Source organism: Ptychodera flava, chromosome 9, assembly GCF_041260155.1.
Source record: "Ptychodera flava strain L36383 chromosome 9, AS_Pfla_20210202, whole genome shotgun sequence".
In the NCBI taxonomy this organism is placed as follows: domain Eukaryota; kingdom Metazoa; phylum Hemichordata; class Enteropneusta; family Ptychoderidae; genus Ptychodera; species Ptychodera flava.
The window spans coordinates 21259610-21273564 of NC_091936.1; the positions used below are offsets into that span (position 1 = coordinate 21259610).

General features: G+C 39.7%; 2 protein-coding genes across 3 annotated transcripts; one reads left to right on the forward strand and one right to left on the reverse strand.

The window, feature by feature from the left end:
* Nucleotides 1-149: 149 nt before the first annotated feature.
* Nucleotides 150-2009, forward strand: LOC139141213 (serine/threonine-protein kinase pkn5-like). The gene is made up of 3 exons (XM_070710837.1): nt 150-197; nt 515-628; nt 1444-2009. Exons 1-3 carry the CDS (start codon nt 150-152, stop codon nt 1897-1899), a joined length of 618 nt encoding a protein of 205 aa, XP_070566938.1. The 3' UTR covers nt 1900-2009.
* Nucleotides 2010-3346: 1337 nt separating this feature from the next.
* LOC139140325 (zinc finger protein 16-like) lies at nt 3347-12036 on the reverse strand. Of its 2 annotated transcripts, none has more exons than XM_070709484.1 (5): nt 11769-12036; nt 8656-8754; nt 8304-8414; nt 6987-7163; nt 3347-6448 (listed from the first exon to the last, which is right to left on the reverse strand). In XM_070709484.1, the coding sequence occupies exons 1-5, from the start codon at nt 11981-11983 to the stop codon at nt 4972-4974; spliced, it is 2079 nt and encodes a 692-aa protein (XP_070565585.1). In that variant the 5' UTR covers nt 11984-12036; the 3' UTR covers nt 3347-4971. The 2 variants fall into 2 exon arrangements, with proteins under 2 accessions (XP_070565585.1, XP_070565586.1); XM_070709485.1 differs by having other exon boundaries at nt 3347-6445; nt 11769-12013.
* Between the last annotated feature and the right edge of the window lie 1919 nt (nt 12037-13955).

Genomic DNA, 13955 nt, shown 5'->3' on the forward strand with positions numbered 1-13955 from the left:
GCCACTACTACAGAAACAAGTAAAGAAACGGTTGGAATCTCGTAGATTGACTGTTTTCCTCTCCCAGGAAATTGTCCGGTCACAAAAACTTCCAAACACTCCATGGTTTGACGCGACTTGATGACGGTAATTATGGACTTGTCCAGAGCATGGCTCGTGGAGACGATATGGAATCCCTGAGACGCAAAGGCGAACTGGTAAGCTCCTAATAGAAAGCGGACTCACACGGTCTCATGTATTAAGTTATTTACAGAACGGAAAAAAACCGAAGTGAAACGCAATCTACATCGTGGAAGACACTTGTGATGAAAAAGAAAAAAACTCCGTTCTTTGGTTCATGACATTCTTTTTAAACAAAGGAATGATATTACGTGTAAATTGTGACAATTGGCATTTTATTTTTATCACCAATTATATTATTTATACTATTCTCTCTCAAAAATTCATTGTCATTCAAGGTTTCCCGATCTGCGTCGTTTACCTTCGGTTTTAAACTTTCGGATTTCCATTTCAGGATAAGTTCTCATTCCAGGATAAGGTTTACATTGCTCTTCAGATCTGTGCTGCAGTGGATTCCATGCATAGCAACGGAATAGTCCACCAGAACATCTGCTCTAACAGTATCGTTGTAAGTTGATCTATTATTCTTGTAGCAGCATACAAATTCTCTCCTTCCCCAACTCTCTCTCTCTCTCTCTCTCTCTCTCTCTCTCTCTCTCTGAATGTATTGCGATTGCCATGACTCACTCTATAAAGGAGTCATGCCCTTCTTCCAAGTTAGTATCTTGTGTAAGACTGCACTTGGCTAGTGCAACGTTTAGATAATTCAATTTGCATGTATGTAGAATTTCGAAAATGTGTCTTTGAAATATCACCATATTCTAATTTTCTTAAAACTTGCACTTAAGGTTCAGTACGAGAAGTTAAAGCATAGAGGGTCTTCCCCCTCTACTGTCTGTGGGTAAAGATTCTGTACAAGAAGTTATCTTGAAAAGTGTGTCTTGCTAGATTTCAATATAACATGGCAAGCATGATTATTTCTTTCTTTGCAAAAAAATTATACCTGTGGCGCATGTTGCTGTTCCCGAATCAGAAAGTTTTTCTCAGTACTTTCGGTAAATGGTTAATATGCATCGTCACCACTTGGCAAACAACTCACTTTCTCTTTAATACAACTGAAAAATAATTAAAATTTGTAAAGGCACATCTACGGAATCTACGATGAAAGTAAATAACATGGTCGCTTCGTTCATGTTCCGAGGGCTGAAATTCGTATTAAAGAAATGTGAACCACATTATACTCAAAAATGAGGAGAATGTATTTTTCCATTCTGTATCGCAAAAAGTTAGTAACACCACTGTTCTCATTTCCTGTAACTCTCTACAATCTAGAAAATGTGCGAGCATGAAGAAATTTTTTTTTTGATATTTCTATTGAGACAGATTGACAAGGACACACTGACTGTAACAATCATTGACTTCAGAAACGCTGCTTTCATCGATGACCCATCCAGAGCTGGCCGTGGACTTGGAGACCTACCGTACATGGCGCCTGAGGCAGTCCTTGACCATGGCCCGACGTCATTCAAGGAAGACGTGTGGAGCCTCGGTATGGTTCTAGCACTGTTGTTCACCGGAGTCAGTCCCTATCAGTCTCAAGTGTCCCAAGTGAACGAGTTCATGGATTTGCACGCAGCCAACAAAAAACGACCACGGTACATCCAGAAACGATCTAGAAGCGTGGAAATGAATCTGTACACACGGAAAGGAGATAAGATGTTGCAAGTGGGAACACTGATAAATTTGTCTGTGTGTCCAACACCTGGTCTGAGAACCCCCGCAAAGGAACTCGTAGGTGCATTTGCAATGATCCTGACCATGGACACAGAAGTGGCATAATTTTCATCATTTGATCAAGGAGATTTTTCCTGATTATATTCCCATTCCGCTACATTCTTAGCAGAGTTTTGTTTTTCAACCAGTATGAGAATCAGAAAAAACTGCTTACTGATTTTTCTTCTACGCCAGGAAAAGTAGACTTTTTCCATTATCAGGGCGATTTTAAGGAGACATGTACAATTGTGAGTTGAAAATAAAACCTGCAAATATAATATTAACATGAAAGTCGGCACCTTTTTTGTAATCTTTCAAAATAATGAAATTATCTTTCACCAACCACTACAGAAACTGTAAAAATCTGAACAAAAAGCTTACCCTCCTTTTAAGGGCTTAAAGCCTGCATGCACCAAACAGGAAGACCTTGCGTTTTTGTAGTGAGAGCTATAGTTCTGTTCCATTTTGATTACCATGTGTGGAGTCAATGTACAGTGAGGCAATAATCCCTCACCATACCTACTCTAACAAACCAATTACACGAATGTGACATTGGATATATTCTTCAGCATTTTTCTTTCTTGGAAATGACCGTAACCTTTCCAATCTCTTTACCAAACTTGGCATCATCAACAGTTGCTTTGTGGTGTATCGGGAATTACACCACTGTGAGACACTTGTGGGGCTTAATTCACACATTCATCAAGTAACATGGGCCATGTTTAAGAGATGCAAAAGGCCAGAGGAGAGGAAATGTAAAATATATGCACTATTTCGCAACCTTGAGGCATTTGAATATTTCTTAGAACAACGAGGATTTAATACTCTTCTCTCCATGAAGCATCTTCACACCAAATATCACAGCAAGTCATAGTGGTTTGGTAGTAGTTGTAGCATATGGACAGCTAGACTTTCTTACAGAAAGACAGATAGAGGAAGGGCCAAGACATACACGCATACCATACATACATACATACACACACATATATATTATACATACATGTACATACATACAGACATACAGACATATAGACATTGGCTTTCTCCACCTAACAGACAAGCTTCCATTGTCATGAACGACACACTGGAAGCTAAAAATTAAAGAAATCACTTTGTAACTTTGGCTGTCATGGAACTTTTGCGACAGAATGTTCTCCGAAGTTTTCTCGGAACGGTTTCTTTGTGATTTTACATTAAAAAGACTTGTTGGAATCCTCCTGCAGTATGTGTCTGGTTCAAAAATAAACAATGGCTTAGTGAAAAACATGCATGCAATTGTAGTGTATGCAGTTCACTGATAGGCACCGTATAAATGATTTTTAAAAATGATCACATTCAAGAATTGGTATGTCTTCAAACTAACATGACATCACATCAACTGAAGACATAACACAGGAGCCCTGAAATGGTGGGACGTACCACTGCAGTAAGAGCTGACATATGTTAAACGTCATTAGTTTGTGGATGAACCACTTGTTGAATGTTGCCATAATGATTGAACAATACCAGAAGGTTATTTAGAACTACCTTTATTGAACTGAGTCCCTCCAAGGTTTCTAAAAGAATAAATGAGTGTTGCTTTTATCAAATACAAGGATGTATAAGCAGCGAAGTTCCTATGTACATGCAGATTTGACAGTTTACACTTAAATGTATACAGTTACCTGTAATCTAAATTTGATATGGTCAAAGGGGTGTTCCTTGGTATTCAAAATGCCCATGTGAGGGCGCTGTTTTTAAAAAGCGGCCACCCGCTTAAAATTGTGATTGGTTAGATTTTCTCTTTCTATGGTAACTGTGGCAAAATTAGAACAGGTGACAGTATACCTTTAATCTCTCTCCAGCTCACATTAATGACAAATCTAGGAGCCTCAGCCTGCAGTAAAATGCATTAACTGTTAGTTGTACATTTAAATTTTTAGAAGAACTGACTAACCCTGAAGTAACAATATGCTGATAACAAACAAAGCCCCCAATATACTTCTAGTTGTTGCTTGTGAAATAAAAATATATATTTAATGTGTACTTTGTTTAAATGAAGAATTTTCTGAATATTATTTTGAATATTTTCTGAGTCTGTTTGGAATGATCTAGCCACAACTGTATCATTGACAAGGACTTGTATTGCTGCATATGCAGAGTGGTTCTGATGGCAAACTGCTGTGTTGGTAGGTCAGCAAATTATTACCTATCTGTGTCTGAAGGCTGTCCTTGAGAATACAAAACTGGGAGCAAAGTATGTATAGGTAACTACCAGAGCTCCTCTTGGTACAAACAAGTTTTTGAACAGAAGCAATGTGACAGAAGGTCCAAAACCATTTGCCCTCCTGCCATAATTCATTCTGCCATTTTTGTAAAACTCCATCCTTTTCATGGCCTCCATTCTCTCATGGCTAGTGGAACAAGATTACTGTTTAACCCTTTTCCTGCCAGACAGTAATAACTGTATCGCTTCCCCATCAGCCAAGTCAGTAAAAAGCGGTATTGAGCCAAAACATGACGTATTTTCACCCACTTGACTTGGTATGTTATAGCATCTTTAGTCCAAAAAAAAATCAACTTTACAGTATTATGTTTTCAACAGCCTTCAAATGTACAGTATTATGTTAAAATACATCATATGGAATACGTTGTGTTTCATTAATTTTAACCATCTTGACCTGGTGGTGAAATATGGACTTGGCAGGAAAAGGGATAAACCTTATTAATTGAACCAATCTATCAATTTGACTGCCCAATTTTTTTCTCAAAGTGTAATTTTATTTTACCCTTATGAATTCGACCACATATGGAAATTGGGACTTTCTCAATCTCTATTAATTCCACCAACCTATCATGAAAAACTATTTTGAACATTTTATTTTTGATAAAATACACAGAACAATACAATATACAGCACAGAATGACTAAGTCGAGATTTCAGGAAAGTCAACTGTCTATGTTTCAATCATCCAATCTGTCAAAAAAGTTGTAATCCCTCATAATTTGACCCATTAAATTATTTTGGCCTTGTTAAGTTCCTGATAATTCAACTATTTCAAATCATAATTATTTTTTCTGGTCAAATTGATATGGTTTTCACGGTATAGTGCAAAGCTGAAGAAATAATTCCGCTGAATGACTGTTCAATCACGACATCTATTTTGACACGAGATGTTGTTTCTTTTCATGGATCTTGAGAGACTTTTGGCTGACAAAGGAGATACTACATATATCACAGGTCACCTCGGTGGCAGAACCATGGGCCTTCATGTGGTGCCTCAACTGTATGTTCCAACAGCTTTCGTACTTACACAGGGTGCATTTGTACGGTTTTTCTCCAGTGTGGGTCCTCACATGCGATACAAGTTGAGCTCTTTTGGCGAAACCTAAATCACACATGCTGCACTTGTACGGCTTCTCACCTGTATGGATTCTCTCGTGTTCCAGTACAAAGGCGTTGGTTGTGAATTTTTTCCCACAATGCCGGCACTTAAACGGTTTGATTTGCTGGTGTTTCAGCCGGTGCGTTGTGAAAGAAGTCGCACAGAGCTGTTTCCCGCATATGTCACATAAAACTGTCGCACTGCATTTTGGGGCTTTAACCACTCCATGCTCTCTCAGAAGATGATGGACAAGAAACTGCTTGTTCCCTACCTTGCCACATATGTGACACATGACATCCTTCTCGTGTGCCCGAAGGTGTGCTTTGAGATCACGTTTGATGGCATATTTCATGTCGCAGCCCTCTGAAGGGCACACAAAGCACTTCTCTGCATCTGAGGCATGGCACCTCAAGTAATGAGGCCTGATTAGGTGCTTTTGGTGAGCTACGTAGTCACATTTGTCACATTTTATCATGACCTTGGAGTCGTGTTTGGTCTTGTGCAGCTCAAACCGGCATCTGTACTTTGTGGTGAGGCAGCACATGTCACAAGCAAACTGGTTGTTCCCTCCTACATCATACTCAATCAGGTGTTGAAGAAGCTTTCTTTGATCGGCAAAGGTTACTTTACACCCCCTGCACACAAGCAGCTCGCCCCCCTTCCTGGACAGGAATAAACCTTTCCTGTCATGTAACATACTGTTCAGAGCAACTTCGTCAAAGTCCAATTCTTCATCCTCTTCTTCCAGATCAACTTTACTGTCATCTTTGGCATTTGTGCTCACATGAGCATTAACGTCTCCATTGCCCTCAGCTGCTTTAACATCATTCCCAACTTTTCCATCCATATCTTCAGTCATGCTTTTGAATCTAACACCCGGCCAATCATCATCCCTGTCACCATCACAACTACTATCTTCAGTCTCCATCTCCTCATTATCCGTCTCCGCTTGCTGCCAAGCAACGTGTGCTGCATCATCTGCAGACTGATGTAAACCTGACTTGGACAGACCTGTGGTGTCTTCTTTCTGAGTTTGACTACCATTTGATGTCTTCGGCCTGGATGCAAGTTCATCTGTGGTTTCCAGAGACCTGTTCCTTCGAGGTCTTCCACCCGTGATCAATTCCAGACTTTGTTTTTCAGAAGAAACATCACATTCGGTGGCACAGATGGTCTCGTTGTCATCACCCACTGTATGCTCAGAATCTGTATGGTTTGCTTGAACTTCAGCACTGCTTCCCTGATAACTGCTGTTGACCCAAAACAATTTTAGTAAGTAAAATCAATACGAGTATATCTATACTGGCAACTTTACCGAAAGCGATTGCAATTCTTTGGAACACGTACGAGATTTACAAATGTACAGTTCATCATCATATGGTTTAACAGTTGACTGACTGTGCAATGGACTGGTTGAAAGTCCACATTTCAAATCTTTATTGAAAGTAAATCAGCTGAATTTACCCATCATGAACAATGTTCATGCACCAAAACACAACATTTTGGGTTGGATTTCCTTTGCAGCAAATTAATCATCAGCAAACAGAAGCCATAATTTCACGTGATTACTTGAACATACGGCCACCCACACTCGCTAAAGTGAACAAGAGGGCTGGGCCATAGCATATGAACGATTGATTGGTGCAATGACTGATGATGAAAACAATCATGGCTGATATTCACAGAGGTCAAAGTTCATTTTCACTGAGACATTTTCTTTTTACGCACAGTGGTCAATAGTACTATTGTGCATGTTGGTCTTCTTATTGACGGACTAATGGGACTTACAGCATTGGTTCACCGATGTAATTCCTCTGAAGGGTTGTGTGTGCATCAGATACAAAGCTTTCCTCTGTAGTGGTGCTCCCTTCATCTTTGTTCACCACGTGCTCTTCAACACCATTCACTACGCCTTCAAACTCTGTTTGCATGGTCTCAGCTTTAACAGAGATTGCTTGATAGATGCTGTTAAAGTAAAAATTACAAATGAATGTATGACTCATGGTATACGGAGATGTGCTTAGATGAGAACATTTCCAAGCAATACTTTTACGCTAGATTTAAGGTAGCTTGTACTTCGAAATATAAAGACTTACACTTTTGCTCAAACTTTCCTCAACAAAACATTCAAACATTCTCTTACAAAACATTCAAACGTTCTCTTACCAAATCAAGAATAAAAATCAGGGGTTACCGTGAAAAATTGGTACTGGAAAAATGAATTATCTAACACTTATTCATATTTGAAATTAAAAATTGGCCACTATCCCGACCAGAAAAGTATTGAACAAAATTGACAGTCCAAATATCTGCCCCTACAGTACTTTCTACCATAATACCACTGGCTAGACCTAGTGGTAAGTCATACATGATCTACTATGATTGTTTATTTCCCAATCCATTATTTCTCATCATCTTCACTCAGCGTTTAATTGTCATGCTGCCATCACCGTATAGTCAGAAAGTCTATACATCTGAGGTGAGGTCCCACACTGTCCATCTTTCAACATCCTCTCATCAATAGCCTACAATCTGACATCTCAAAGGAATATCTGCATTGAAACCATGGAGACTCTATCATTTGACATCATGATGTCAGCTTATGTCCCAGTAAGACGTCTTACAGGTTTTTATAAATTTTTCAAGTGAGGACTAGCTGTTCAAAATCTTGCTATGGTTGAAAAGTACATGTATGGCACATCCATTTATACCATCATTGATGGCTTTCTCCTAAACCAAATTTGTCGTTTATTGTATTACCGGTATAGTATTAACCCTTTTCCTGCCAGACAGTATCACATCCCCTTAAGCCAAGTCAGTGAAAAGCGGTATTGAGCCAAAACCATACGTATTTTCACCCACTTGGCTTGGTATGTTATAGCAGCTTTAGTCTGTAAAAATCATGTTTACAATATCTCTGTCTTCAGGAACCTTCAAATCTTGTTAAAATGTACCATATGGGACATGTTTTGCTTCACTAGTTTTAACCAACTTGATCTGATAGTGAAATATGAACTTGGCAGGAAAAGGGTTAAAGGTGTCTTACAGGTTTTATAAATTTTGCCCCAGCTGTAAATACCGGCTTTTGACTGCACAAAAGCTTACCTTTCAATTTGAATAGGATGGGGCGAGCTCTGCATGGACTCTACAGGTGCATCTAGCACATGTGATTTTTCTTGATTACTGAACTCTTCATTTCCAGATAATGAAACACCCCTGTGAGGAGCAAAACAAGAACGTTACAAAAAAATAACACTTCTGAAAATGCTATATTAGTCAAAGCAAACAATTCAAATCAGATTTATTTTCACACAAAACAGATATGTGGAGTAATCTGCATAACCTATGATCAAAAATACCAATGTCAGCTTGAATGTTTCATTTTGATATCAAGCTCCCTGCATGCGAACACTAATATTATCTAGAAATACTATAAAAGTAATCAAAAAAGATATACCCATTTTCCCTGGAAACTGCAGTTTCTTGTCCTTCGTGATGTTGGCTGTCATGTTCAGTCTTAGATTTTGCTGTTTCAACGTCTGGATGGTTATAGTACCTGCACATGAAATTTGTGGAGCATTTGTTTATTTATGCATTGGATTGACAAAATCATTCAAAAATCAAAACACACAAACAACACACACAACAAGAAACTAGCCACTAAAATTAAATACATGACACGAATGCACAGAAAGAGGTGGAATACATTGATTGTTGAGTGTTAGCCTCTGAAGGCACACTACTACTCTCTCTGTGATCATAGTTACTACACCCAGTGGCAGTATGTGACACTGAGGATAGAAGTGGTGTTGCATAGCCGGCCGCACGAACACGAAGTGTCTGATACTGGCTACCGAAAACTATGAAAAATAGTAAAGAATGAGCTACAAAATCACTATCAGTTTTAAGTTGCAGGTAGAATAAGTCTGTGCCTTTGTATAAAATACTATAAAAATAGTAGAAAGTGAGCAACCAGCTGAAAGTTAGTCGAGGAGACCTTAACCGCATATCATTTGCATCTCATTGCCGGCTACATGGACTGTGTGCCAAGTGGTGTTGCAAAGACGGATCTAGGGCTGAGTATGAACACCAATGCTACTACCATTGTCGATCGAAGTTTGGCCTCGTTTTGTCGTGTCTGCCTGGAATTCACCCGTGCAGACACATACCACAGCTGTAATGACTGTAGCGTGATTGGCTGGTCAGTAAATTTTGACGATGTTCTCAACATACGGTCGCATACATAGTCTTTATGTAGCTGACATCGTCACAATTGACTGAGTCGCGATGTCGCGGGCATTGTCAAAACTTACCGAGCAACAAATTCCACTACAATCACTGCAGCTAACCATGGATGTCCATGCGCATAAGTGCCTTGGATAGTACACAGGAAATACATCACAGAATGCACATTCAATATATTTGTTTGGGTTGCAAAGACCATAGACAGTAGAGGGGGTCGTCCCCCCTCTACTGTCTATGCAAAGACCAACATGGATGTGCGGAGCATTGTCCACCAACCTTGTCAACTATGCTGCCATGGAAGTACCAAGTAGACTGTACCATTATTTTTAGGGGTGGCCGATGGGTGTGAGCATGCAATTGGGAGGTTGGGACTAGCAGTAGTGCGATATACCTCTTTTCTTGTCAATTACTACGAGAATACCACTATTGCTGTAGGCCAAGAGACCAGTGACCACCTACTGACACATTTGCCGGATTTCTTTCTGAAGATACATACAACATATTCACACCATGCAAAGATCATCATCTCATGACGTCTTTGTCGGGAATAATATAAAAACTGCCAGCATATTACAGATACTCAAACAAGTATGCTGTTTTGACATGCCACTTCACATACTCTTCAACAACCTTTTAAGTTGAGCAGAAGCCCGTTAGTTGCCAGGAATACATATTCGCTTTTGGCACCTCTCTTCACACATTCTGTAACAGCAGCATTTAGCATTGTAGAACATAGTTGAGAAAGTTGAACAACTATGTAGTTCAACTTAGGCAAATGTGCATGGATTTCTTAAACTGATATGCCGTTAAAATTAGGCAAACGCATTGTCTAGCGGCTATAAGTAACTCATTGCGTGTTGCCATGTGACAGGAGTTACAGGGAAATTGAGGCGTTTGTCGGCTGCCAGGAAGTTGTTGAAAGTCTCCCTCACCAAGGCTTAATTTTACATATGTGCTACCTTAATTGGGTAGTTTATTCCAGAAAAGCCATTTTTGCCTTTTACAAAAATAGACAAAAATAGTGGCGGAAGTTGCAGTTATAACTTACAGGGCTTCGTAAGCTTTATGTATTTTGAATCATAGGGGAAAAGAGCCAAGCCTAGCACTTTCATCACTTGATATGGCAGGGACCATCTTCTGATAGGTATGGCATTGTCCACTCACTTATACTCATGTTCATGCCAGGCTGTGCATATTTGCATGACATATTAAAACAATAGTTAAGCAACTGTTTGTGAACATTTGTGGCATGGCAATGCAATATCACCTGCAATGTCACGTGATGAAGCGTCAAGCTTGGCGCTTCCCCCTCCCCATGATTCAAAAACATTCAGTTGATGAAGCCCAAAACTGTAACTTCCGCCACTGTTTTTATCCGTTTTTGTAAAAATATGCACGACTTATGAAAGGTGAAATAAGCGACCCCAAAGCTACCACATAAGTAACACCTTCGGTTCCCAGACACTTCGCACCAAAACCACTTCGCACCATACCATCTCGTCCCATACCATTTCGCACCAAAACCACTTCGCACCAAAACAACCTCGTACCAAAACCTCTTCGCCCCAAAGTCACGTCGCCCAAAACCATTGCGACCCGAAAAAAAACACGACTTTACTCCCCAATTTATCGGTAACCGTTAAAAGCTGAAAATAACCAACCACTGCCAGTGAAGTTTTAATCACCTTTCTACAATCCCGGGACTGAAATCTTGAAATTGTACACATTTCGAGAAAATGACATCGCATCGTGCAATACCGCGCACGGCACCTGATATGTACCATTTACTGTAGTAGTTTGTGTGTTTCTTTTTTCTAATATATGGTATGGTTTCATGGAAGAATAAATGGTTCGTGGTAGCCAAGTTGCAGGTAAAAACAACGTAATGATACATCGTAACATCGATGTTTTAGGACGAGTTGACGGTAAGCGAAGTGGTTTTAGTACGAGGTGGTACTTGGGGCGAAGTGGCGTTGGACGAGGTAGTACTTGGGACGAGGTGGTTTTGGTGCGAAATGGTTTTGGGACGAAGTTGTGAGGGGCGAACTGGTTTTGGTGCGAAGTGTCTGGACCCCTATCCTTCCACCCAATGTTATTATTGTCATGGAAAGTACCCACCCCTTCCCTTGGCCAACACAGAAATGATCCCCATCAGCACGCTTCAGCCCCTCACCACACCCGTCTGCCTTTTTTGTTTAGGTTCAGATGTTCGAAAAAATACAGTACGCAAAGCCTAGGTTATACTGCGGTACCTCCATGGTTATTACCCACAGACGGTAGAGTATATGTTATACTTACACCGTACGTATGTGTGTGCGTACTTACCAGTCTATCAGAAATGTTGCAACTTGACGGTTCGATTCAAACGACAACGAACGTTTAATTTCGTTCCAACGGTCAAGTTCTGAAAAGATATTTATGGAACTTGCATTGCGTTTGGTCTTTGCAAGCTTTCGAGCCGAATCACTGAGTCTTGGGCGACCAGGGCGTCTACGTTCTGTTCGTTGACGAGTGCTGTCAGTGGAACTCTCGGTCGCCATAATGGTAGCTCATGGGTTTATGATTCATCTGTGTTCATGCCGTTCAGCTTGTTCCTGGGCATTCACAGCGCGTGCGCACTATGGTCTAGGGCCACGAGCATAATTCATAAATTCACGAGCATATGCTTTTATACGCAATCTGGATGGGGAGATGTCAGTCGTCGACAGTTTTTAGGGAGCCGTCATTGTTTACGGCCGGGAGTCACTCAAAAATTGAAAGCTACAGGGGGGGGGGGGAGTGCTCAAAATGTAGAGAGAAAGAAGGTGGTTACTCAATTTTTAGTGCAAAGTAAATTGAAACACCTCACAGATTGCACCATTGCACACATCAATTTCTCAAAATTTCGGTACGAGAGGGGGGAAACCCTCTCCCAACTCGTTCTCTCCCCCTTGGTTTTTTTGAGAGTTTTACTTAGTTAAAAACGATTAAAAATTCAATTTCTCAAAATTTTCCACGCAAGAAAAAGGGGACACCCCTTTGACACTTCCCCTCAGCCTCTCGCTCTCCGACTTGTACTTTTAAATTCTGCCCAGTCAGATATCCTAGTGAAAACCCTGTCATGATACCCATCCACATTCCACAACATATATGGTTGGACACCAGTTATAGGGTGAGCTTTTATATCTTTATTTTATCGTTACTTTAATTTCATTTTACTGGTTTCACCATTTTCAACTGTCATTAGATAACAGAGATGCTAGATAACAATCTGGCGCGGTACACCACTAAGGATTTGAACGGTCTTTACAATTGCTGTATTGTTTTAAATTTATAAATACATGTATTGATAATTTAACTTTTCTAAGTGGAGGGGGGGGGGTTCTATCAAAATATATGTTAGAGAGGGGTTCACTCAAATACATCACGGTTGGCAAGGGGAGGGGGTTACTCGAAATTTCGGAGTTTCTAATGAGATTCCTCTGACATCCCGGCCTTAATTAATGATGGCTCCCTTACACATCTTTCGATCAGTCAAACATCAGCAACTGCTCGTTTGCAACAATATTAGTGAAATAAAGGTCAAAAGATATGACTTTGTCCCTCCAAGCGAATTGTACGCAAAACCAAGTGTATACTGCCTTCAAAGGGGTTCACTGCAAACATTATTTCTTCCATATTTGTAGCATCCAAAAAAGAGAAAACAAAATAAAGACATAGACGATCGAAAATTCGGAAGCCAATTACCCTATAAAAGGCAGTTCTAAAAACAGGAGAAACTCTGCCTTCTTGTTTGTTTATGCGTGTTTTATTTGTTACGTATTATAATTTCTTTATACAATAAAGAACCAATAAGAGTTGTATTTGTGTTCACATATGTCAATAAAAAACGATGTTTATTTTTTGTATAACCCACCTTTGCTATGAGGAGTATATAGGTGTCCACCACTCTCTCTGAATACTCACCCTTTCTAATAACTCACAAGGGATGTCTGCCTGCCATTTTGCTTAATCGTCAAATTTTCAAGTACGGCAAACAACACCAAATAAATGCCTGATAAATAAAATACCGCATGTGCAGATTTTTTATAAAATATGTATGACATGTCAATGTCCTTGTTAATTTGCTAATAATTCAACTATTTAAAATCGCGATTATTTTTTTCTGGTCAAACTGATAGGGTTTGTCATGGTACACCTTTGGTGTTTCAGGGTTTGAAATTAACGATAGTCCCTGGTCCTCTGACAAATGGCTTTTGACTTCTCATTCTTTGAATGGTTGTCCCAAAGGACTACCACTTCTTTAAGTGTGTCATACTGAGTGTCACAGAATAAACTGCACTATACAGCTGAATGCGGTGTGCTGGCCAGCAGACTTTGTCATACAACAGTCAGTGATTGTGTCTTCACCCAGTCAAATTTGAACAAAATTGAACAATAATGATCAATTGATCATTAGATATTATTTATTCATGCTAAATTTTCTTTAGCCATTCAGGACAGTAAAAGCAAAAGGATATCCAGTATAGTGTA